The following is a 24,806-nucleotide window of genomic DNA, read 5'->3' as shown; positions in this document are numbered from 1 at the left end:
TTTTCAGAAATCATCTTTATTAAAATACTTTCCAAAGTGGTTGATCGAAATCCCATATTGAATCTCTCTCTCTATCAGTAAGGTCATATATATATATGTATGTATATATGTACAAATATACATGTGGATATTTTACTCTGCAGAGTAACTGCCACTCCAGGGAGGAGCAGCACATTTAACCTGGTACTGCAAACGAAGCTGAACGCACAGCCCTTGGCCCTGGCTTGGGCCCAGGCAGAGCCTGGGCTGCTTTAGGATTCGCTTCACGCCCTTCACGGGACACGTGTAGAAGCCATAAATTATTTTAAGACATTTTTGGAAATACATCAGTCTTTTAAACAAAGGCTTTTCAGAGCGTGTCCTCCTCAGTGAAGCACCTCTCCTCGCAAAGTCTTTGAAAAGGAACACTATAGCCTAAAAAGTTGATTAAAAAAACAGCTCTTTTGGTATGACTTCTTTCGATGTATGGGAATCAGTTTCAGGACACCTGAGGCCTTTAGTTGGCTGAAACAGTATCTGCATCTTTCTTTTATCTGCATTCCTCCTACTTATTGCTCGGTCAGGGGACCCGTGAGACGAACGAGATGGGTGCCTCCATGCTTGATTAATGATTAATTCCCCCTTCCTGGGCTCCCATCGCTGTGTGCCAGGTGCCCAAGCGGGCTGGGGGGCCCTGGGGACGGCCCTCGCCCTCACGGTGGTGCTCGCAGCTCCGGCTGCTCTGGGAACTGCCCGGATCCGCATGGAAAGCCGGGCTGGCCCCTGGTGCCGGTGGCAGGACAGGGTGCAAACACTGCGGCAGCGCTCGGCCAGGGGGGACGGGAGCCAGGGCAGGGGCAGGCAGTGATGCCACAGCCGATTTCGGACTCTAGGCACCCCGTCTGCTCACCGAATCGTCACCGCGGGCTTTGCCCCGGCGTGGAGACCGGGGCCACCGTCCGCCAGTGGCTGCTGTGGCGCCCATGAGTCCATCACGGATGGTCTCAGCCCTTGCAGAGCTGGGGGGACAGGGGTCTCTCGCTGCCACCTCCGCAGCCCGCAGGGACGCGTCCTAAAATATCTTGAAACCTTTCAGCAAGGTGAGTGTGGGAGCTTTCCTCTTGCTCTGAGCCCGCGAGGACTTGACGGTGACCAGCTTGGCCTGGGCCACCGAGGGGATCTCCTTGTAGTTGACGGTGGAGAGGGTGTTGAATGTGCAGCTGGCCAAGCCGTGGTGGGTGGGCAGGGCAACCGGCGTGGCCACCGGCGGGCAGGGACGCTCTTCGGTGATGAAGAGTGGCCGGATGGGCAGGCTCCGCTCTGCCTGCCGCCGCACCTCCCGCACGGCTTCGTGGAAGACGTGCTGCACCCCCACAAAGTCCTGGCATGCCGACACCTCGTAGAAGAAGCACCCGAACCTGCTCGCCAGGGACATCCCTTCGGCTGCGGGCACCTGCCTGGCAGGAGGGAGGGAGTGGGTGCAGCATCCCTTGGGGTGATGCAACCACCCGAAAAGGGGAGCAAGGGGTGCAGGCGGGGGGCACCACCCGCTCGTCCCCCATCCCGGGACAAGCAGGGGACGCGAGTCCAGAAAAGTTTTGCCTTTCCCCAAATCCCAGAGCAACGGGCTGCGCGGGTCCTTGGGGAATCACGCGACCTCCCGTGCCAGGGATGTGCGCCAGTGACGCAGGGGGCCGGATGCGATGGCAGCGCACTGGGAAGCGGGGAGGAGATGGGTGGGTCCTTGCTGTGGGGAGGGGGAAGCCTCCATGCTGGGAGCATGGGGGGATTTGGCGACGCACAGTGGGGTTCAGCAACGCGCATGACTCGAGGACCCATGGGACCAACACTCAGCACAGCCCCAGAGCGGCACAGAAGGCCAGAAAAACACACCGGGGACATCCAGTCCTGGGAGCGGGGACGGGGCGAGAAAGGGCTCCAGGGAAAGGGCACATCCAGCGGGGAGCGAGGAGCTGGAGCGGGCTCAAGGCCTGCCTGGGGACGGTGACGCTGCCTTACCATGCAGCTGAAAAACATCCCACTGAAAATACCACCGGGCTCAAAATAAACACATCATCCCCCAGGCAGGAGAGCAGGAACCTTGGAGATGTGGGAGGACGTGGCAAATACCAACAGGGGTGGAAATAACCACAAAAAAAAATCAGATTTGGGTTTTGCATCCCAGCCAGAGGGATGGGGGGCTGATCTGTGAGCTCTCCCGCACTGGGAAAAGATAGCTTTGCCCCACGCCCGATACCTGTACTGCTCCATGTCCAGCTTGTTGCCCAGCAGGAGGACGGGGCAGCGGCGCTGGCAGCCCCTCGCGTGCAGGGCGAGGACCTCCAGGTAGCGCTGGCAGCCCTCGAAGCTCTTCCTATCATCGATGCTGTAGACGACGAGGAAGGCACTGGCCCAGCGCAGGTAGCGCTCGCAGTTCCCGGGGCCGTCCTGGGGGCGAGAGGAGCGGCTGAGCCGTGGTCCAGCCGTGGTCCAGCCGGGTCACGCCGGGCGTTTGGCACCAGCGGTGCCCTGGTGCCTCACCTGGTCAGCGGTGTCCATCACCTTCAGCAGCACGGGCTGCTGGTCCACCAGCTCCTCCGAGGCGTAGGTGTCCTCTGCAAGGAGAAGGGTGGTTGTGAAGATGGGCTGGGGTGTCCTGTCTTCCTCAAAGCCAAGCAAAGCCCTGCATGCTTGGAGCACCATGGAAAAAAGCTCATCCCCTGGTGAGGAGCATCTTCCACCAATGCCTCCCACCTCCCTCCTTCCTGAGACAACATTATTTTGGGGGACTGGCGGTGATGCCGCTGGGCAAACCCAGCTGGGAGCAGTTATTTCCCCCCGCATGCTGCAAGCGTGGGCTCCCATGGGAGAAGGAGGGAAGGGAAGGAGCCTGGCGCGGCCATCACTGCACCCGGGGCTCAGCCCTTATCTAAATGCCACGACCTGGCGAGATAAAGCGAGTTGGGGGCTTGACACCGGGGCTGTTTCCCAATAAATCAGGCAAAAGGAGCACCCCTTTCTTTTGGAAGGAGGGCAGGCAGGGAGAGCCGCTCAGCCCTTCCCCTGGGAGGAAGATGCCTTTTCCCAGCCAGGTCCTAACAGATGCGTTTCGGAAAGGTTTTGACGTGGGAAGATGAAACCACATTCCCAAAAAAGATCCAAGGAGGAAAGGATTTATCCTTCTTTCCTAAGAGTCGCTGAGTTATTAGGGGCTGGAGTCAGTTCCTGGACAAGGTCCATATCTCCCTAATGTCCCCGATAAATCATTTATGGTTCTTCCCCGCGCCCTGGAGTCAGGCCTAGGAAAATAGTTATTAATTACTCAAATGAGTGGAAAAAAAAATTGCCCAGAACCGCTCGCTGCAAAGCGCAGCCCCCGGGGCCGCCCGCTCTGCGGCCCCCGCTCGCTGCCCCAGCCCTTCCCCTGCCCGACACCCCCAGGAGCGAGCAGGAGGCAGGAGATGCTCCCCAAGGCCCCCCCAGTAATTCAGCTTTTGGTTTCTTTGGGGCGATGAGAGGAGCCGACGTTCCCCTGTGGGACGTGCCCGCAGAGAGAACGCTGCTTTCACCCCTGTTTTTACAGGGAGGTTTGGGTCAAATCCCACCCTTCCCTTGTTTTTCATGTAATTTTGGGTGTTGGGCTTTTTTTTCCCCTTAAATGCCATGTTCGTAGGAAATGTGGGAGATGGGAAGGATGCTCCGTGGGAGTTCATGGGGGACAACCCGGGGGAAACACCCGCGGAGAAATCGTCTTACCCAAGTTCGGATCATATTCGCTTATGAACCTCTTGGTTAGAAACTTCACGGTCAGGGCTGCAGGAGGTGAAAGAGGTGGGTGAGGCAGGTGGCCCCCCATGCCACCGGCACCCTGGCACCCCCCCAGTGCCCGGCCATCCCCGTGGCAGCGGGGCGCCCATCTCACCTGACTTGCCGGCCCCTCTGCACCCCAGGATGGCCACGTTGCACTCGGCGAGGGGGCTCTGGGGCGGCCGCTCGCCGCCGGCTCGGGGTTTGCCGAACATCGAGGTCATCCTCCGTCCTGCGGGAGAGAGCGGGGGGGACGTGGGGCACCCGCTGCCGTGCTGGACGGGGACCTTCTCGCCGCTTGGCTCATGGGGTGCCCCAGCCTGGGGGGAAGGGGGGCTCAGCAGCACCAGGGAGGGGGATCCACTCTCCTCCATCTGCATCCTGGAGCTGGGGCGGTCGGCATCACCACCCCACGCTGGCAGCCAGCACCCCACCCAAGCAAAACCAGCACCCCCAGCCCTCTGCCCACCCTTCGCACCCCAGAAAGAGAAGAGAAGCGCAGCCTCCCACCTTAAAACCCGCCGCCGGAGGAGACGTGGGGCTCACCAGGGCGCGTGGGGGCCGAGGCCGGGGCCAGGGCTGGGGGAGCAGCGGCCCCTGCTCCGCCGGGGCTGCCGATGAATGAGGCAGGCGGAGGCGAGCGCGGCTCCCGCCGCTCGGGCCCCAGCCAAACTCCTTGTAAGGAAAGCTGCCGCGCCGGCGCCGGGCCGGACACGCTGCCCCGGCCTCCCCGAGGACGATCCCCCCAGCAGGGCACGCGCCAGCCCCCGAGCTCCTGGGGCTTTGGGCACAGACCTCTGGCCCCGAAACCCGTTGTGCCTGCGCTTGGTAGCCACCTCGCTGTGTCCGCAGCACCTCACCGAGCCCCCAGAGAGCAAAAGCCCGGTCTCGCTCCCCTGGCTGAGGCCGGTGCACTCATTACACCTCCCGCAGGCAGGAGCAGCACCCAGGAGTGATGCTGCCCACACAGCCACCCTCCTGTCCACCACCCGCCCAGCCCATTTAAGCGCAGACACCTTCTGCTGCTGAAAGAGACTTTGCAGGGGTAAAAAATCCCATTTTTCCACCCAAAAGGCATGATCCCAAGGGGGGAGAGGGGAGCACGGGGAGTACTCACCGCCGCTGCCCGCACCGAGCCATCAGCCAGCACCCAGCGGGCTCAGAGCCCGAGTAGGTGGCGGAGGCTGAAGTCAGCGTTGTCATGGAGATCACAGCCATTTGGGATGGGGCTCAGCGCCCAGGACCACAGGATACGGCCCCTGGGCCGGCCCTGAGGGGTTTCTGTGGGGAACCGTACCCGGGGCTGGGGGGCAAAGGCTGCTCTGTGGCCATGCGGGGCTGCTGCGCCGTTGGGATTATTGCCCGTTAATGCAGGGAGGATATTTTTAAACCCTCCCAAAATAGTCTGGGAGTGTGGAAGTCCCTGCAAGCCCCAGGGATGGGGAGGATGGGGAGGATGAGGAGGATGGAGAGGATGGGGATCGCTCCCCCACAGGGAGCACAGCCCCTCTGGGGACCCCCAGACCCCCTTTGGACACAGGTCAAGGATGCTTAAAAGCAATCAGAGCTAAACGTGGTATTTTAAGCCGGGTACCTGTAAGGACTAATGACAGTAACACAAGGCAAAGCTTTCACCTTCTCCCCTAAACTGAGATTTTTTTGGGGAACCTGCTCGGGCCACGATCCTGGGGCAATGGCTTTGCCATCATGCGGTGCCCCGGGAGCTCCCAGCTGCTGGGATGAGGGGCTAAGGAGGGAGGAAAAAATATACCTTTGGCAAGGTGGATTAAATGATGCATCATTATGCTACTTGCATTAAATTATGCATCCAAAATAAAGACCAGTTGCAGGTGGTGATGGGGGGAATTGGGGGCCTCCTTGCTGGCCCTCTGCGGCACCCCACGGCAGAGGCAAAATGGGATTTCTAGCCAGAAAAAGCTGTGAATAGCACACAAACGAGAGACGTGCCACGAATAACACTTTTCTTCACCGTCAACATCTACATGAATCAGGTGAAGGGGAGGTTGCCTCTGCCCGTGTCTGGGTGTTACAGGGGAGCGGGGTGAGCCCTGCAGCCGGAGGGGACTTTTCCGGAGAGAAGGGGTTTGCTGCACATCATTTTTCTTGCTATGGGATCCCCAGATGAAGCACAGGCTGGTTTATGGCTCCTTGCACCAGCGATGGAGGCTGCCGAGGTTGCTCCACGCCTCCTACCTGGGGAGGGTTGCAAAGAGAACGGCCCCGTAAAGGTCTCTCCCTGCCTCTGGCCATGCTCAGGGGGTGGCAAAGTCCCTTTCCCACGGCCGGGCTGGATGGCACAGAGATTTGCTGATGTCGGTTACATCCCTACAGCCGTAAACCCCACTTTTATAAGAGAAAAATAAAAATAGTGCAGCAACACGTTCTTCCCAGCCACACAAACGTGTTACCCTCCCCGGGGTGGGGACCGTCCCTTTAGGCCATTGCAAGGAGGATGCCCGAGAGAGGGGAGAGTGAAACCCGTCTCCCCCAGGGCGGCCGGGCATCCTCTGTGGGATGAGCCGTGATAGAGCCGGGCATCTCTGCCGTCAACCGCGCCGGCCAGTGACGCCGGAGCCCTGCCTGTGTTTTGGGTGGGCAGCTGAGCTCGGCGGATGCCTTTGAAAGGCCCCGGTCACAAGCTCAGCTATCTTTAGCCGAAGGTATTTATATTACAAGGCAGCAGCGTGGCGGCCGCCAGGCAGCGGAGCAAAGGCATCGAAGGGTGGTGGAGGCAGGAGGGAGCTGCACCAGGGCACAGCACGGAGGGGCAGCGGGTGCTGCTCCCCTTGCCGAGAGCTGCTGAGCCCCCGGGCGAGGATGACCCCAGAGGAGGAAGGCTCCCGGGCAGGGCCCCCAGAGCGGGTGCTCATCCGGGTGGAGGAGCAGTCGTTCTGGGTGGAAAAGACCTTGCTGGTGGAGAGCAGCGAGTACTTCCGTGCCCTCTTCCGCTCAGGCATGAAGGAGAGCACGCAGGAGGAGATCGGGCTGGGGGAGCTGAGCGCGGCCGGGTTCCTCGTCATGCTGCGGGTGCTGGCGGGTGAGAGGCCCATCCTCAGCAGCGAGGAGACCTTCCAGGCGGTCGAGTGTGCCGCCTTCCTGCAGGTGAAACCCTTGGCCAAGTACCTGATCCACTCCATCAACTCCGACAACTGCATCCTGCTGTACCAAGCTGCCGCCATATTCGGTCTCCTGGACCTCTTCCACTGCGCCGCGCTCTACATAAGGGACAGCTACGCCGAGTTGGAGGAGTACCTGGACTGCCTCTCCGCCGACCTGCTGGCCTACGTGGAGACCCTCCTGCCCAGCACCTTCGTGGCGGTAGGAGCCCACACGCCCACCTTCGAGTTCCTGGAGGACCTCTCCAGGACCATCTGCTACCTGGACGAGGAGACCAACACGTGGAGGACCCTCTCCTGCCTGCCGCTGAGCGCCAGCACATTCTTAGCTGGCATGGCGACCATGGATAATAAGATCTACATCGTGGGTGGTGTCTACGGGGCCAGCAAGCAGGTGGTGGAGAGCAGCTTCTGCTACGACGCCGATGCCAACACCTGGAGCGAGTTCCCCAGCCCTCATCAGCTGCGCTACGACGTCAGGCTGGTGGGCCATGAGGGCTACCTCTATGCCATCGGTGGGGAGTATGAGAAGATCTCCCTGAAGTCCGTGGAGAGGTATGATGTGGCCTCCAGCACCTGGACATTCGTCTCCGACCTGCCACAGCCGAGCGCAGCAGCACCCTGCGCCCAAGCCATGGGGCAGATCTTCGTTTGCTTGTGGAAGCCACTGGACACCACCGTTATCTATGAGTATGAGACCCAGCGAGACGCATGGCTTCCCGTCACCGAGCTCAAGCGGCACCAGAGCTACGGGCACTGCATGGTGGCCCACCGTGACAACCTCTACATCATGCGCAACGGCCCCTCGGATGACTTCTTGCGTTGCGTCATCGACTGCTTCAACCTGACATCGCGGCAGTGGACCGCCCTGCCTGGGCAGTTCATGAACAGCAAAGGAGCCCTCTTCACCGCCGTCATCAGGGGTGACACCGTCTACACTGTCAACAAGATGCTGACACTCCTCTACTCCGTGGAAGAGGAGACCTGGAGGTTCAAGAAGGAGCGGGCGGGCTTCCCGCGCAGCGGCTCCCTGCAGACCTTCCTCCTGCGGCTGCCGAGGCGCGACCACGACGTCGCGACGTAGGTGGCCCTCCTGTCCCACGTTGGGATGCTCTCCTTGCACGTGGCCTTGGCTCTGCACCCACCGCTCTGCCGGGCTTCTCTCCTCCTCCGCAGAGCCGTGCTCAGGTCCAGGGACGCGTCACATTGGACCTTGGAGGTGACACTAGACCCTGCCAGAAGGAAAGGGGCTGCAGGCAGCTGCTGCCTGCCTCTGCCTGCACTGCATGGGCTGTGTGCAAAGTCCTACCAGACGTGGGCTCATGAGCCAACCACGTGCAGGGCTTCACGGCTTCTGCAGAGGACAGATACCAGAGATGCAAACACAGGTTTTATTTATTTTGACCGCACTCTGAAGGTGTGCAGCATCCCAGCTCCTCTCTGCTCCAATGGGAAATCATTTGTTATATCCTGGAATTAAAAGGAAAGCTATAAAAACCCCTGTGTTTTTCATTACTCTTGGGGTTTGGGTTTTTTCCCCCCTCCTCTGAAGGAAAATACCTCCTAACAGGGATCCACGTCAAGGCTTGCTCCTGCTCGCTGAATGCTTTTTCAGCTGCAGCTCCGTTTCAGAGCCGTACGTGGGAGCGCAGTTCCCACACAGCCCCGCGCTCCCTGGGGAGGTCTCCACGGCCACTCCCGGCTGCAGCGAGGTCCTGGGAGGAGGAGGGGAGAGGGGAGATGGGGGGGATGAAGGAAAACATCTCCTGAGCATTGGGTGCTTAAGGCACTGAGGGGCTTCTGGGACCTGGGAGCCATCCATCACCCCACCGAGTGCGTTAGCCAGCTATTGTCTCCTCCAGGCTCGTCTGCCAAGCCCCAGCACAGACCCAACGGGTGGCAAGTGCTGGCACTCATTTGAGCCAAGATAGGGTCTTTTTAGGACATGGAAAACCTTGGAAATACAAAAGGGTGCAAAAAGGGAAGGAGAGGAAAGAGCACCACCATTGCACGGTGATGCCAGGCTTGCCGAGGTCTTCTCCATTAGCAGAGCTTCATAACCAGATGAGCCATTCTCATGAGATACCATCCCCTAGGTTGTTAGCCCTCAACACCAGCCCTGGGGACGGCTGGAGAATGTCCAGCCTGGAGAACGTCCTTGCTCCCCTTTGCAACCGCAGCGCTGCTGGGAGACCTGCGGGGACCAGGACAGCAGCAAACCCAGACTATGGCTCAGCTGGTTTCCCATCTGTGGGGCAGGCTTCGGGCTGCTCGTGCCATCCCAGCTGAGACGGAGCAGAAGAGAATACCAGCCGAGATGCCTCAAATACCTCCGCTGCTGACCCTCGCCAAGTTCTCAGCATTTTCAAAACAGTTACCGCATTTGAGAAAAAACCCACACAACACAACCACAAACCAAAACAAACAAGAAAACCCCAGCTTGCATCCATATCCAGACTGAAAACCACTCGATGCATCTTGTCCCCATTTGCCCTCTGCCACTGGGCTAGGCCACCACTCCGCTGTCACCCCCGAGATGGGGACAGTAGCCGGTGGAGGTGCAGGTCTGATGGTGGCACGGGGCTGGCAGGGGACACTGGTGGACCTTGCCTGGCTCTACACCGTGCCGCAGCATTAGCTGAGCGGCGTTCCTATCCTCGGGCAGACTGTTAGCAGAAAGCCCATCAAGTCAAATCCTTGTTCCCTTCCTAGACGAAGCCAATTAACATTTCACGCTGTCTTCCCCTAACTGAAAGCAGCCCATGGAAGCACGCTGCTTTAAAACCATCTTAAGTTGAACAAACAGCTTAAACCCCCCATTAAAATAAATTTAAAATTATTCTGTTACTACAATATTTATGATGGGCTCCTGTGGCTAACCCGGGACAGCTGAACTAGGCAGGCTCTCCCCTTCCTTCCAGCTCTGACACCACCAAGCGATACAACCTCTCCCCCCACCTTCACACACTGGTTTTTTCACAGTTGAGGGGTTTACAAAGGTATTTGCCAACAACATGCAAAAGGTTTTAGGATTTTAAAAGTAGCACCTGCAGGATAGAGCAGGTCTTGGCAGGCACTGTTGAGTATGGCATGGATGCTCCCAAAAGATGAGTAATTCGTTGCATCCATCAATCCAGACTGCGATACAGAAAGTAAACACAAGATAATTTTAGGTGCACGGAGAGGAAAAAAGATACAGTTCTTACCTCTGCAAGCAGAGGGAAGAAATGATGAGCCAGGACCAAGCAAATCTCTAACGAGGGCGAGAGGCTGCTCAGCCTTTGCACAGCGAGTGAGTGGGCACGATGCTGCAAATGTGCTTCGCTCCACCAGAACTTAGCCCTCAACATTACTGGCACCAGCACAGCACCGTTATCTTCCCCTTTCAATCTTCATGGTGTTTACTCCGCCAAAGATTACAGTTTGAGGCGGAGCGATCTATCTAATCACAGTTTAACCTTTTGCAAGTTTCTTTTTTAAGGTGACATCATCTTGGCAAGGATGAACGTAACGAAAAGCTGTCTGTAGAATGGACTTGCCTTATAAGGGCCGTATCAAAAATAAAAGCTTGTATAACCAAGGGAAAGCTGGAGGAAAAACAGAGCTAGGAGCTCCAAAGAAGAGCCTGTGAGCTCCCCGCGACTATCTCCCGTGGCCATACAAGGTGCCACATTTCCCTTTTCATCTGTTAAAGAAGAGAAGGTGTAAAGCATCCTTGGGTACGGATGGGTCAAGTCCCCCAAAACTTGGATGCCAAGTTTCCTCGTTGCATCCAGGCGAGGATGAAGGCAGCCATGGAGGGCTGGACCCTCCTGCTGGTGTTTGGCACCTACCTAGAGATACACAGAGAAGGGACACAGTGTTTTAACTCGATGCCAGTACGTTGGGCTGGGAGATCGTTTGGAAGGATACAATGGAAAAATGGTACTAATGCAACTAATTAAGGATTTTCTCTGCTAAGTTGTGCCAGTTGGCATTTTCACAGGAAAAGACACAAATACATTTCAGAAGAACCCCTCCAATCATCTTTACTCAAAGAAATTACATCTGTATCTAATTCACAGGAAAATAATATACTTTTATGTGAAAACACTGTCCACTGTTCCACTGCCAAGCCAAGAGACACATGCCGTCAGGTGACCCGAATCTCCCATTCTCCGTCCTTCAGTTACATACAAAAGTTCCCCTGGGCATCCAGATTTTCCTGATCCTAACATTCATGCTTAACTTCATTTGGAGTCTGTCTCCACCGTTTAGGGAAGCATCCCCTGAATTTTCCTGATTTGGGTAGAGCAGGAGGGCAGCCGAGCCGTTCCCTGTCTCTCTGTTCTAATTTAATGAAATTCCCCAAGCACAAACCCTTGCATAAGGCATTTTTTATTGCACTGAATAAACTTAATGTATTTCTAGAGCAAGGGCAGGCTGTTTTCTTTCCTTACCCTCATTGAATTGTGTATTTTTCTCAAGTTTCTGGTTTAAAAGGAGAAGCTAATGTGATCGGACCGGATTTCAATTACAATATTCAACCATGACTAAGTCAGCTGAGACCCTTCCCAAGCCAGGACCAGCAAATGTTTCTGCAGGAGCCTTCAGTTTTTAAGAAAACAATCTCTTCTCTTGATTTACATAATCTTTTAAGAATCCACATTTGATTGTAGTTGCAAACACGACACCCATCACCCCAGGTGGAGGGAGAAAACTGTGGTTTGGGTTTTGCAAAATCTAAGCCGAAGGCGGTTTGGATCTTATTGCATCTAATCTAAACAGCTGAGATGATCAAGGGTGGAGATGTGTGGGTGAAGAGATAAACACTCCTGCTATAAAGCCTTTGCCTTAGCACAGTGACAAACACGCTTATGATGGATGTCCATAAAATGAGATGAGACACCAAGCCGGTGCTTTGAAGGTTTGTGCCTGGTGAGCCGAGCTGCTCGGGGTGGGGATGGAGCAGCGGAAAGGTAAGCGCGTGTTGACCCACCCGAGTCCTTCGGTGGTCCGGTTTGGAGAGGGGAAGCTGTGGCTGGGGTCCAGGATGCTGGTCACTGGGTTTTCATCACGAGCTCTTCCAGCGCCTTCTCCCTCTGATTCCCACAAAGCAAAAGAACTTCTTTGATTTCATTTTGCTGGAAACCCATATCGTTAAACTGAGCTAACAAATGCAAGAATTCAGCTGCCTGGAGGAAGAAGGAAGAGAAAGGAGTGATGTTATCATGGGGTTTCAAGGATGGATTTATCGCAGAGTTGCAGCAGAAACGGCGTTGGGTGACAAGGCTGCAGCCAGGCGACCTTGCCGGGTTGTATTACCGCTGAAGGGCACTCCTGGTGCCACTGCCGACAGCAGGGAGAGGGCACTCATACCACTGCTAGCATTTAAAAGTGTGCCTTTACATCAACTTTTTAAATAAGAAATATTTAATAAAGTCAGCCTCTAGCTTCACTTACTCCTTATAAAGTTTAATATGAATTCCATGCAAGTGTTTGCCTGCGTTATAAAGAGGCCAGGGAAAGGCAGTGAGTGGTAGCTGGAATTAATTTGTCCTGCTTCCCCCCTTGCTCAGGCTGGGCCCCAGCACCACAACATCTCCCGGAGCCGTGTCCTCAATAAATAACCCCCTGCCTGACACCGAGACCCGGGCGCCCTCCCGCTGCCACAGCCCTAATGAGCGGTGAGCCAGCAACCCTACGTGCCGTCGGCATCGCATCAAACAGCGCCAGCCCAAATTTCAAGCAGATTTTCTCCCACCCCGGCTCTTCACTACCCCCAGGAGGAGACTGGTGATGGAGACCAACACCCGGCGTGCCACCACGGTTGGTCTCCTTGGGGGGTGAATGCAAACGGGGAGCCGGGAGGGAGGTAGCGAGTGCGGGTGCTGGTGGGCTCGGGGTGGGGGATTCCCCGCGCAGTGGCTGAGCGAGCATTGCGCTTGCACGGCGGGGTGAGAGGATGGATGGAGAAGAGCGACGGAGCCGGGGTCCTTCCTGGGGGGGTCCTCATGGTGACGCTGTGCCAGGGGTCTGCCGCCAGTGTGGCCTCACTGCTTGCAGGGCAATGGGTCTGGCCTGCCGGGAGGCTGCGCAAGGGGCAGTGGAGGAGGAGGAAAGCATGCATGGAAAAGCGAGCCTGGAGGACGCAGCACAAAGGGCCGGGCTGTGCCGCCTCGCTCTGACCTTTTTCTCCGAGTACTGGAACATTTCCATGGCCTCCTCCACCTGCCCTTCCTCATAGCCCTGCTTCAGCAGCCGGTCACAGGCACCCAGGTAGCTCAGGAACTGCAGAAGAAGACAACCAGGGTTAATCCAACCTTGGAGACATGAGGTGCGAGTGCATTCAGGAGCCCACCTTGCCACCTTCCAGGGACACGCTCCTGGGGAGGATCTGGGGCACAACTGCTCTGCCGGCTCCCGTCTGATGCTCGGCCAGGGAGGTCTGTCCGTCAGCAGGACTCCCACCACGAGAAGACAACGTCTTGGTCCCCTCTACCCCCCCAGGGTGGGAACGGGAACAAGGGGGAGGGAGGACGAGGAGCAAACCAAACATCTGAACCATCTGAGATACAAAGAGATGACCTCCAGGCTGGGGGGTGAAGCAGAGCCTATCCCGGTGAGATGTCTACCCTTGGCCGACCCAGCATCCCTTTGATGTGCCGGGGTTCAGGCACCCACGGGTTCGCTCCAGTGTCCAAGCACAAAACCTACCCCAGGGGAGACCCGTGTGCTGTCATTACTGAAAGTAAACAGTTATTTTTGGCTTTCCTCATTGTTCTTGGAGTGCTGACAGCACTATTCCCAGCAGTATCTTTTAAATACCATGAGAATCATTCACTGTCCAAAAACATATGGGACAGACAATAATAAATGAGCTATACAATAGCAGGGGGGGTAAAAACATCCCATGGGTCTCCCCAAAGCCATGCCATCTCCTTGGATGAATCCAAGGAGAAGCTGATTCATATCTCCCCAGATCCACCAGCGCACAGACCTCCACCCTCCCCAGCACCGCTGTAGCCAAGGAGAAGGATTCAGTAAAAGACCATGAAACATATGAGAAAGCCAAAAAAGTCCCTCAAACATTGAGTTGATCTAGTTCGGCTACAGAGCAGAGTAAGAATTTTAGGAAATGTCAGCCTTAAGGAGCAGCTTATTACCTCAAAAATTAGATGGTCATTGGCATTCATAACCTGTTTTTATCTTCCTCGTTACCTTACTAACTAAACACCCCAGATCGTTGCTGTATTTTCTTGCCCTGCTCGCCGTGCTCACGGCCAGCCCTGGCAGCCTGGTGTGCTGTTCAAGCCCAGCATGAAATCTGTGCTGTTGTCAACTCAATGATTTTTATCATTAAAAAAATTATATATATATATATATATATCTATATATATATCTATATATATATCCTGAAGACTAAACAAAAACAGGTTTTTAAATACTATGACCTGCTAACCCCTGGGTCCGGTACCAGCCCCACCGCTTGCTGGGGAGGAGGAGGGGGTGCCACTGCCTTCTTGAAGTTTCTTCTACCCTTGTAGCTCTCAAGGAGGCTCCTTATTGCACTTAGACGTGAAGTTCCTCCAGTGCAGGAACCCCTGGAGAGCTCAGCTCTATCCGCTACACAGCCAACCCAATAACCTCATCACAGACTGCTTGCGTGGGAAGAGACCTCCAGGCTCTGGTAGATCAGTAACCTGCTAATCTATCTCTTCCCTCATTTGCTGCTACTTGATGTTACGTGCAGCAATGTAGCTTTTCACATCAAAGACAAGCATGGGCAGCGATGTAAAGGAAATCCCTCCTCCGATGGGTTTTATCTTCCATGTCCCTTTACCACATTGGCTGACGCCCATCGGAAAGGCCCATCCCCAGGAGGTCCCCGCTTCAGGTGCTCCAACAACTGGCTGCTTAAGAAGAGCAAAGCCTTACCACCAACAGTTTCACCGACCCACCTGGACCATGGACTCTAAGCTGCTAGCATGGAAATACCATGAGCAAACACCACCAAAGACCCAAACGCTGATTTCATCGTGGAGGAACAGGGTAAACATCTCCCCAGTCTTGCAGCAGGGAGGTTGAAGCCAGGGATGCACAAACCCAGTGGGCACTGAGCCTCCAGGGGCAGAGGCTCTCTGGGGGGACAGGGAGACCCCAGCCAGCACCACGGCGGACAGCCCCGCTCAACTCACTGCCGCAAATGCCGCCACTGAGAACCCAGCTTCTACAAGTGTCGGAGATGCTCAGGGAGCCACCGCCAGCAGGGGCGGCTGATGCAAGGCTTGTAGGAAGCGCTGAAGATCTAGATGGTCGCTTGGGGTAAGACAGCAAGTTCTTTTGGAGGAGGAAAGGGGCAGGAGCACATTATGGAAGCACAGCTGAGCACATATTTTGCTGTACTATTGACTTCACAAGAGTCCAACGGTCCATAGGAAGAGGCTCCCCATCCGTGCATGGCCAAGAGGTGGCTGGTGCAGTGGGCTGTGTCCCTGGTGAACGCCCTGCTCTGAACTCCGTGCTTATGACTGTTTGGGGAGGTGGATGCTGACCAGCCGCAGCCATCTGTCATGTCTCAGCTCACATGTACCTTGAGAGCTCCATGGATCAACGATGCATTTTTGATTGATCAATGATCATTGATCAAAATGCAATGATGCATTTTTGGTTTAGCTCTTGGCCATGACATCCCAGATGATGAACCTCTGGCACGTTGGGGCAACTAACCCTGCTTGAGCCTTTTAGAGAGGCTCTTCACCCAAACTGAGAAGGCATCACCTCCTTAAGGCAGCAGACTTGCCTTCTCCACCAGGGTGGGCTCTGCCAGTTTGACTTGACGCTGCAAAGAAATTGAGCAATTTTTGGCTACCATCTGGTACTAGAATCAATCTTCACAGTTGAAGCTGTCATCGTCACATGCTGAAACCCCGCGTGACACCAGCAAGCAATAAAGAGCACCCACAGCTCTTGTTTTTAACTTGAGTTGAAACATATTTTCCAGGAAGGTTTAGCCTAATTTGGTAGTTTTGTACTTGTAAGAGATGCATGAAGGACTAGGCCTTACATTTTATCTTGGCTGAATTGGGCAGAAATGGGAAAGATGGGAACTGCTGGTGAAGAAGGCACAGGATATAAGGCAGACCTTGTATTTTGGTGCATTAATCTCTTCTCCCAGGGAATGGGAGTCCCGGTGTTTATACAGAAGGGAGCAGACTACCCATTTCCATCCTTAATAAGATGCACTGTTTCTTCATATTGAAGCCAGCGGTTGTTACAAGACACCCTTGCACGGCTCTGTGCAAAGAACGTGGGCTAGGCTCTGCCCATCTCCCTCTACCTAGGTGAAACCTTTATGAAACCACGACAGAATTGAAGAAATAAAGCTTCCCTTCCCACCTCGGCTTGCAGCGATGCTCGCCTGAAACACCAGCGAGGTTCTGGGGAGGCTGGTCCAGCCGGGGGTGACTCAGGAGGGAGCCAGAAGCTGCAGCATGACTCAACCGCAGAGCAGCTTCGTGCACCGACCAGACGGGTAAGAGCCGGCCCACGCAGCACAGGCAGCTCCCCGGGAGCACGGGAAGGAGACTGGCACCCAACAGCGGCTGCTCGGTGCCGTGCCTGCTCACACCTCTGTGTGCTCCTGCTCCCTGGCATGACAGCCCAGTGGACATCCCTCTTGCTAAGCTGCGATTGAGCCCCTTCTCTCTCTGCAAGAGCTACTTGGATAATCTACCCCTATTAAATCCTCTGCTGGGATGGGAAGGTCCAGCCCCAAGCTTGCCAAGCCAGAGGGTCAGAGCCAGCAGCATCCTTCACTGCACGGATGCTCCGAGCCCAGCTGGACCACGCGAGGTTCATCTGGACAAGCAGAGACCTCGGGAATCAGGATGCAGCACAGCAGGCTGTGATCTACTCGGATACCAGGGATAGGAAGAGGTTGTATGTTAATTATTTTCAATAAATCCCAGGTTATTATAGAGGGTTCCTCAGGAAAAGAGCTCTGGCACCCAGCTGCAATGCTTGCACGGTGTCCCTTGTTGCTCCAATGCGGGGAACTTGTGTTTTGGAGAGAGCCCAGACAAATCTCTGAGGTATTCATACATTCCCGCTCTGACAGGATGAGCCATGGCAATAATCATACGAATCTAACAGCCGGGAAAAAATAACGTGCAAAAAGTTTCCATGTACAGGGACAAAATTTGTACTTCAAAAGGACGTTATGCTCCATACAACAGATTGAACCGATAATGTTACCCAGTCGTTATTACTCGCTGAAAAGCTGAAGGTGACTCATTGCTATTTTATTACAGCAAAAGCGCAGACGTGATCTGATGGAAAACCCTATCAACTGAGGTCTGATACCAAAGCAGGAAATACAAGGCCATCAGAAGTCCACCCCGAACAAGACAGCCATCCCTTTTTCCATGAAAATCAAGTTTTTCTTTACCAAAAGCCTTCCGCGGCGCCATGCCAGCTCCACTAACCTGACTTAAGCTTTGCTTTCCGGTCTTCTGGAGGGTGAGGATGGCTTTGCGGGTCGGGTAGCCCAAAGCTATAACGGGCTCGATGAGGTCTCGCTCCTCTTGGCTCAACGCCGAGAGCAGGTCAGCCGCCGAATCCTGCTGGGATCTGTGGGAACTGAGAGGCCGCGCAGGCGTGGAGGCAGGCGTGGAGGCAGGGGGAAGGCAGGCGTAGGGGCTGAGGGACTGCGAGAAAAAAACAGCAGATGTTCTTCTTGCTCCAGCTCATGAAACGACACTAAACAACCCAGGCTGAAGCAACGCTTTCTAATGCCAGCAGTTACCTTGCTCTCTCTAGAAGAGGAAAATTTCCATATGTGGAACAAACCCCCTTGAGCTTCACAGGAGACCGGACTTAATTAAATCCAAGTTCAGCTATAGACACAGATCAGAGCTCAGGAGGGTTCATGGGGCAAAGCGAGCAAAAGGAGCTTCCTTTCCCTAGGAGTCCCGGTCACGTCTCCAGCAATAAATGCTGTCCTCGACTGGCCAAGCGAGAGGCAGCGCTGCCTGCGGGCAGGCGATGCGGCAGCCCGAGGAGGAGGATGCCCCATTTATGCCCGTGATGTTTATCAGATGTATTTAGGTTGCTCTTACAAAGCCATCTCCAAAAACGACCTTGCACATAGAAATGCTCGCCTGAGTACGAGGCTTTAGTATTTGGTGTGATCCATTTGCAACAGCAGCCGAGCAGGGTGGGCGATGGATTAGTAATTAGCTGCAACAGCTGTTTAGTGTGTAAATACACACGGGCATTTAATCTTTCCTTAATGACCCTATGTCTAATGCAACTACACATAAATAACCTGGCCTTTCATGGGTCCAATGGTTTTAATTGCAGGTTTTCGGTAATTCATCTCCTCAGTCTCTCAAGCAGCTGGATGAGATGTGATTTCTTAAAAAACATGGCGCAATTGAGATTCAAGGTGATGGAAAGCAATATTTACTCCATCACTCCACATCACTGTCTCTATCATTAAATGATTTGTATTTCTAGTAGGACTGCGAAATCTAAAGTTTCCTAGACTTATAAGAAAAGCCAGACAGCCTTTGCCACAGAGAAGGACGCCAATATTGCAAGAGGAGTCGGGTGAAGTGGCCTTTTCCAGCTATAAAAGAGGGAGAAGGAGGGCAGTGAGCTCGGGGACAGGTAATGAGGGAGACCCAGGGCAGAGGGGACGCAGAAACAGCCCGGTTTTGTCTCCGTTCAAGCCCCGGCTTCTCTTCTGGGGCTGCCAGGAGGAGCAGCTGTGATGGCTGTAAGGGGTGTTTCCCAATAAACCCTGTTTATATCTGTTAGAGGGAGAAAATGGAGAGGAAAGAGGGGAAAAAAAAATCATTTGTTTTTTAAGTGTTTCAATTGAAAATCAAATAAGATGCCTTGCTTGTCAGGAAAAACAGATGTTTTGGGTAGGACAGAGCAAGTAAACGTCCTCCCATAAAGCTTGCCTTTAAACCCCAGCAAAAAAAAACCCCTTCCTTCACTTCTTATGAAAACTCGTCAGCAATTTCTCATGGGTGTAGTGTTCTCTCTCATTTCAGTTCCGTTTTGCTGCCCAGACCCCAGCAAACGGGACCGATTCGACGCCCTCCACCTCCCTCCTGTGTCAGCGACAAGCAAAGGGCTACCAGACGAAAAAAAACCTCACCGGCACTGTGGGCTTATGCCGTTTGATCGGGGGGATTGCCGCGGCCGGAGGAGCTGGCACCAAGGTCCCCAGCGGGGACCCATCCGGGGCTGGCCCGTACTTGACGCTGCAGCTGGTGCGGGGGCGCTGGGGGAGCAGCCGTGGCACCGGGACCCCTCCGCTCTCTGCGGCAGCTCTGTTCAAAGGTTGCACCAAAGCAGCCAGCTTCCTCCTGGCTGCTTCCAGCTCGTTCTTCATGTTGTTAAAGATCACCATGGAGCGTCTCTGCTTGCTCGGGTACGGGCTGGCTGGGTTGTGGTCGCCGTTCTCTGGTGAGGGCTCCAGCAAGCCGGGTGATGTCTTTGGTCGGCTCTGGTAAAAGCTGGGACGTGGAGCCGCATCTCTCCCAGTGTTTCTCCTCCTGGAAACCTTTTCATCCTTGTCATTCTCTTCCCAGGAGGTTGAGGAGTACTCATCATCCTCCGAGTACTCATCCTCCTCCGAGTGCCAGGTCTCGCTCTCAGTGTCGGACAAGGCACCTCTGTCCTTGACGTGCCCGTAGCTGCTGTCGGCAGCGCTGAGGCTGATGCAGCGCCGCACCGCCCCGTCCCGTGCTCTCCCCCCGTAGCTGTCGACGGGGTCCACCAGCAACAGCCAGCACGGCGGAGCCGTGGGGACGACTTCGGAGGTGACCCGATGCCGGGAGGTTTGCCGCTGAGAGGCCACCTCGACCCAGTACAGCACTTTTCTTTCCAGTGAGAAGTCGTGCTGCGGAAGAGCGAGAAGCAGCTGGTGAGGGCATCTGCAACCAGACCACAGGGCACGGAGCGAACCACGTGCTTCACGAAGGCACCTTAAGGGCTGCATCCTTCCCATATTGGCTCCTATTTCCCTAAGCATCAGGGCTGGCTGCAGGCACTAGGGCTGTAGGATTGGGCAGTGCCAGCCTCATCCCTATAAGGAATCCCCAAATTTATACTTGAAAAAAAATCTGGCTACGAAGTTATTTCTATTTTGAGTTGTATCTACAATTCTTTTGATAGGTGTCTTATGCTCAGAGGTGGTTTTGTGACAGTTTGGATGCTGTGGAAGGGGACAGCACCCAGTAGTGGCACCTGGCAGAGCCACATAGGGCACAGAGGCTCAGGAGCCACCAAGGGGGGAGATGCCACCTTGGGCAGAGGCAGGACCGGCTGTGGGAGCCTCCGGCAGCGCCAGGGGCTCAGCTGGTCCCAGGACAGAGTCGTCATTTCCACGTAGTCTGGCTTAAAATATAAGCATGTTTCAGACAGAAATCTGAGGGTTTTCCTGGAAAAAACAAACCTTGCCCGTCCCAGAGCTCTCCAAACAAGGTCTCCTCCGGACGGGCGGGCAAGTACATTCACAGCCCAGGAATGCTGTTTTTACTGCTCCCTGCCACTTGTCAGCTGTGGACCCAAACCAGCCTCTGCGAGGAAAACACCACCACATGCCTCCAGAAGGATCAGCCCGGGCCATCGGTGCAATCGCTCGGCCCCAGCAGGGAGCACCGATGTGTCCCTGAGCAGGGAGAAACCCAGGGCCAGGGGTTTACTGGGATAGGCTGGGGTGGTGGACCACTTCAGACGGTCCATGGGGATGCAGACCATCACCTGCCTTTAGACATGTGGCAAAAAATACATGCATTAAAATTTCCTTCAGATATATTGCTTAAAATGAACAACACGGTGACTCTTCATGTTAAACACACCCTGCGGATTTGGGATGTGTCATTTTGGGGGGAGGGATGAGCAAGGCTGAGCTAGCGAAAAGCCAGATGTGGGGTTTAATGCTGCTTCACCCATCACCAGGAGCGAGCAGAGGCTGTTTGGGATCACCCAGATCACCTTCCCCCCCGTGAAGTGCACTGACCCCACCTATGGGTGAGACTACCGACGGGCGAACACGCAAAGTATTTCTGAAATTGTCTTCCACTGGAGCTGTGCTAGCCCTACCCGTGAGCCCGGAGAGCCGACTCCATGCCTTCGGCACAATTGTACGGGGAAAGGCTTCCTTCCCCCTTCCAGAGCACAGATAGCTCCTTCAAATCGCCGTGACGGGGTTTAAAACCGGTGACAGAGCTGTTACAGCAATAGCTGTAGATTCAAAAGCAGTTTAGGACTGAGCAATGTGGAAGATCGCAAAGCACCACAGGATATTTTATATATATATATACATATTATATATATGTTGCCAGCACAGGTAGTGTTGCCTGCTTGCATACCTGCTAATTTATTAATAAATATTTAATAAATATTATTAATAAATGAGATGGTGATGATTCCAAACTAGAAAACAATCCCAGAGCAGAGCCTGAAGCTTGTCCTCCTATCCCAGAAAGACCCAACCCTCCTGCTTGGATGGGATTAAAAAAAACCAACCCCAAAGCCACCCCTGCCTCACTCCCACCCACCACAAATCGTCCTCACCTCCTCCCACTCCTGCAAACCAGCCAATTAAGAGGAGATCAATTAGGAGGAGAGGTTTCCCTTTCCTTTTTTCACAAGAAAAGGCAAACACCGCGGACATCCCCTTGGGCATCCCCCCCGAAGCGAGTCGGGCGCGGGCGCAAGCGGAGGCGACTCACCATGGTGCTCATGAGGATGTCGGCGCAGTCGGGGAGGTCGATGGCCGGGGCGGTGATTAAAGTGTTTTCTCCTCCAGAGTCCCCGTCGAGGCTCCGGGCCGTCCGGAAAGGAACTTCATCCAGGTAGCTCATGGCCGCTGCCTGACTTCTTGCTGCTGGAGGAAGGGATGAAACAAAACCGTAAAAGGCAGGACTAGCACCTTTTAAGTAGGGTGGAAGGAGGGAAAGACGAGCTATTTCAAGTGGTGCCGGGAAACGGAACGCAGCCCTCAGAGACGCTGCCAGCCAAGTAGAAACCACTGTGTGCAATGCCCAGATTTGCAAAATCTTAATTACTGGTACCGGGAAGATTTGTCTGAACTAACCTTTGCTATTCTGAGCTTGAGCCAGCAGGCCCTGACCAAGCTTACAGCTTCATTTGGCAGAGATCCTGAGCGTTTTTCTCCTCCGCTTCCACCTCCATGCATGCCCCACTGCTTTCCATCCCTCCTGCCTCTCCCTCCGCTGCCCATCGCACGCTCCCTTTCCCAAGCCGGGGACGGACCGAGCACTTTTTCCAGTTACAGAGGCAGAAACCGCAGCCAAGGAGGACACCTCGCAGGTCTCCTCTCTCTGCGTGACCCAAGAGCGCCCGTGGTCGCGGAGCTCACGCGTGCCAAGCCATCCCGCGGAGCAGCCGGGGGAGCTGGGGCGAGGGCATCCCCTCCGGTGCCGCAGCAGCTTACCGAGAGCCAAACAGGGCAAGCTTCGGTGTTGGAGGGATGTCGAACGAGCCATTTTAAGGCCAGATTAGCTTTTAAGAACCATTGAGTCATTTTAAGCACGGTGATGTTTTTTAGATCAGGAATAGCAGGGGAGAGAAAAATTTCTGATGAACTGGGAATGGTGGCATGGAAAATATTACTGCAATAGCGTAGCCATCAGCTCTGTATAAATGTCTCAATTTAGTAAAAAGCCACTACTTGCTGCATGAAGCCTCCAGTCCTCAGCTTCCCAGCGACAACAGCGTGCAAAATAATTTCCTTTATATATTGTGAATTGGCAAGAGGTAACGGTCAGCAATCCATCAAGCTCTGGTCCCTGCGGCCCGTGCCTGCTCCTCCCGAAGCAGCAGCCATTCCCAGGACACAAACAGTAAACGCTTGGTGTGACATCCCTCGGTGCTTTTCCTGGTCTTTTTTTTCCGCTTTAAAAAGAAATGGCTTCTATAACAATGAGGATAAACACTCCACAACAAGAAAATAAGCAGATGAACGCATCAAGGAAAGCTGCCTGTTAGTTTAATGCAAAAACAAGGGTCTATGATGGGAAATGGCGGTCAAGGTCATTTCTTATGTTACCAAAGGACTAACAAACTGCCTCTAGACCACAAAGGAGGCACGACACGCACAGACACTCGGTTCAACTCAGTTGCTCTTACCAGAATCACAAGAGTTGCCGCTTGCCTGCTTACGCCAGGAGCCTTTAATACGCGGGGCCGTGGCGCGGGCAGAGCCCCTAACCAGCTTTGCGGCTCCCGCACGTGTGCTGCTGCTAACACGCAACACACGCAACGTGGTGGGAGCCTGCACGGAGCCGGGCCATCTGCTCCCCAGCCTAAGAGGGCTCAGCCTAAGTCACGATCCACGTCAGCACTGACAGAGCCAACGCACGGAAACATCTGCAAGCGAAGCCGCCTTCCCCGCCTGCGAGAGGGACGGATCCTCCCTGCAGCGTAGGCTGTAAAGCAGCTCTTCCCAAAAGCCGTGCGGTACAAAGGTGCAAAGGAAAAGAGAATCTCGTCGTCTCACACCTAGAACGGCTTTACTTGGTTTTAAATGCCAATTTAAGGGATGGAGACGGGTAGTGGATGTGTCTGAAGCCACGATGAAGAAAATACGGAGAGATTATGGTACCGTATTTCACTGCATAAATACCGTGCTCTGAGAAAGGCTCCGACAAGAGTTAATTCCCCAAACTGCTGTTTAGAAAAGAAGTACGTTGGGGCGAGGAGACGAAAACGCTACTAGACAAGAATAAGAGGGTCAGTCGTGAACACCAGCTTACACCAGAAAGCAGCTCCTGCAAGCGTTCTGCCTTCATCTGCTTCACGCCAGCCCTGCCCGCTTTCACATCGCAGGTACGGGCTGGCAAACGGACAAATTCCTATCCGGAAGAGGACGTGCCTCAAAAGCGTGAGAAACCCGAACCGCACTGGGACCAGGGGAGGAATGGGATGCAAAGGAGTCTCGGAAACTCGTAGCCAAGCCCTCTTTCCTTCTGAGCTATAATGATTTTTTCAAAGTTAAAAATAGTATATACTCAGATAAATTTGAGTGTTAAATCTGAATACACAAGGTTTTTTTACGAATTAATACCCTGTCTCCATGTATTTTATGAGTTAAGATTTGAAACGTTCCTCTTCCATCTGTGGCTTCAACGTCTTCCTCGCTAAAAACATCAAACATTTTAACGCAGATGTCATTAAACAAGAGCAACTATGTAGAACAAACCACAGAGAGCCTGAGGGACTGAAATACACCTCAACCTGCATCATCCCCTGGCATTTTCAAGTGCTATTTTTATTAACGAGATGAAGTTATCCTTACCGTCCGACGAAATCATGGAGCTCTTCTCGCAGGGCCAACAGGGTTGCTTCTGAGCTGCCTGTTTATCTGCTGCTCGGTTCTTTACGTTCTTGCAGCGCCAGACAAGCATCCGACTTTGACAGTTTTAAGATTACCGTAGCTTACGCAGTTAGCCTGTCCCGTCAGACACGCTGATGGGATAAGGAGCCTAACTATTTACGCAGAGCACCCTCCGGTCACTAAGCTTCCTGAACTGAAAACTAAAATTTCTAACTCTACCAAAAATTACTAGTTTGCACGCTCTTACTAACAGAAATCAACGCAAAGCTTCAGCTAAGAAACTACTAACGCCACATGTAAGGCCCAAGTGTTGAATTTAGGCAATTACACGACGTTGTGATGCAGAGAGGTAAGGAATTGGAGAGATTAAATCCATTCCCACACATTAGGGCTAAGCAAGAATAACGACTGCAGCTCTGGAAAGTTGCCGTGACAATCTGTGTAGACCAGCAAAGCCCCAAACCCATTTTTCAAGCAAACTGCCCGGAACATGGGAGGCTTCGAAATCCGATGCCTCTGTC

The 24,806-nt window shown here is 54.2% G+C and overlaps 3 protein-coding genes across 10 annotated transcripts; 1 reads left to right on the top strand and 2 right to left on the bottom strand.

Moving 5' to 3' along the window:
• Positions 1-56: 56 nt before the first annotated feature.
• RASL12 (RAS like family 12) lies at positions 57-11,924 on the bottom strand. Of its 4 annotated transcripts, none has more exons than XM_087745289.1 (6): positions 11,902-11,924; positions 3,902-4,018; positions 3,736-3,792; positions 2,521-2,594; positions 2,237-2,427; positions 57-1,436 (listed from the first exon to the last, which is right to left on the bottom strand). In XM_087745289.1, the coding sequence occupies exons 2-6, from the start codon at positions 4,008-4,010 to the stop codon at positions 1,052-1,054; spliced, it is 816 nt and encodes a 271-aa protein (XP_087601415.1). In that variant the 5' UTR covers positions 4,011-4,018; positions 11,902-11,924; the 3' UTR covers positions 57-1,051. The 4 variants fall into 4 exon arrangements, with proteins under 4 accessions (XP_087601415.1, XP_087601413.1, XP_087601414.1 ...); XM_087745287.1 differs by lacking the exon at positions 11,902-11,924 and adding an exon at positions 4,297-4,450; XM_087745288.1 differs by lacking the exon at positions 11,902-11,924 and adding an exon at positions 4,333-4,437.
• On the top strand, positions 5,303-8,062 carry KBTBD13 (kelch repeat and BTB domain containing 13). The gene has a single exon (XM_009470033.2). The coding sequence runs from the start codon at positions 6,625-6,627 to the stop codon at positions 8,005-8,007; it is 1,383 nt and encodes a 460-aa protein (XP_009468308.1). The 5' UTR covers positions 5,303-6,624; the 3' UTR covers positions 8,008-8,062.
• On the bottom strand, positions 10,868-24,806 carry UBAP1L (ubiquitin associated protein 1 like). Of its 5 annotated transcripts, none has more exons than XM_087745278.1 (6): positions 24,247-24,806; positions 21,659-21,813; positions 19,075-19,821; positions 17,390-17,611; positions 13,092-13,193; positions 10,868-12,097 (listed from the first exon to the last, which is right to left on the bottom strand). In XM_087745278.1, the coding sequence occupies exons 1-6, from the start codon at positions 24,353-24,355 to the stop codon at positions 11,963-11,965; spliced, it is 1,470 nt and encodes a 489-aa protein (XP_087601404.1). In that variant the 5' UTR covers positions 24,356-24,806; the 3' UTR covers positions 10,868-11,962. The 5 variants fall into 5 exon arrangements, with proteins under 5 accessions (XP_087601404.1, XP_087601407.1, XP_087601408.1 ...); XM_087745281.1 differs by lacking the exon at positions 24,247-24,806 and adding an exon at positions 22,024-24,231; XM_087745282.1 differs by lacking the exon at positions 24,247-24,806 and adding an exon at positions 22,621-24,231.

The sequence above is a fragment of the Nipponia nippon genome, unplaced genomic scaffold (assembly GCF_047370975.1).
Source record: "Nipponia nippon isolate SJK-2023a ecotype South Korea unplaced genomic scaffold, ASM4737097v1 scaffold_9, whole genome shotgun sequence".
Lineage (NCBI taxonomy): Eukaryota > Metazoa > Chordata > Aves > Pelecaniformes > Threskiornithidae > Nipponia > Nipponia nippon.
Note: the sequence above shows the minus strand (reverse complement) of the source record. Positions and strands in the feature narration are given on the sequence as shown.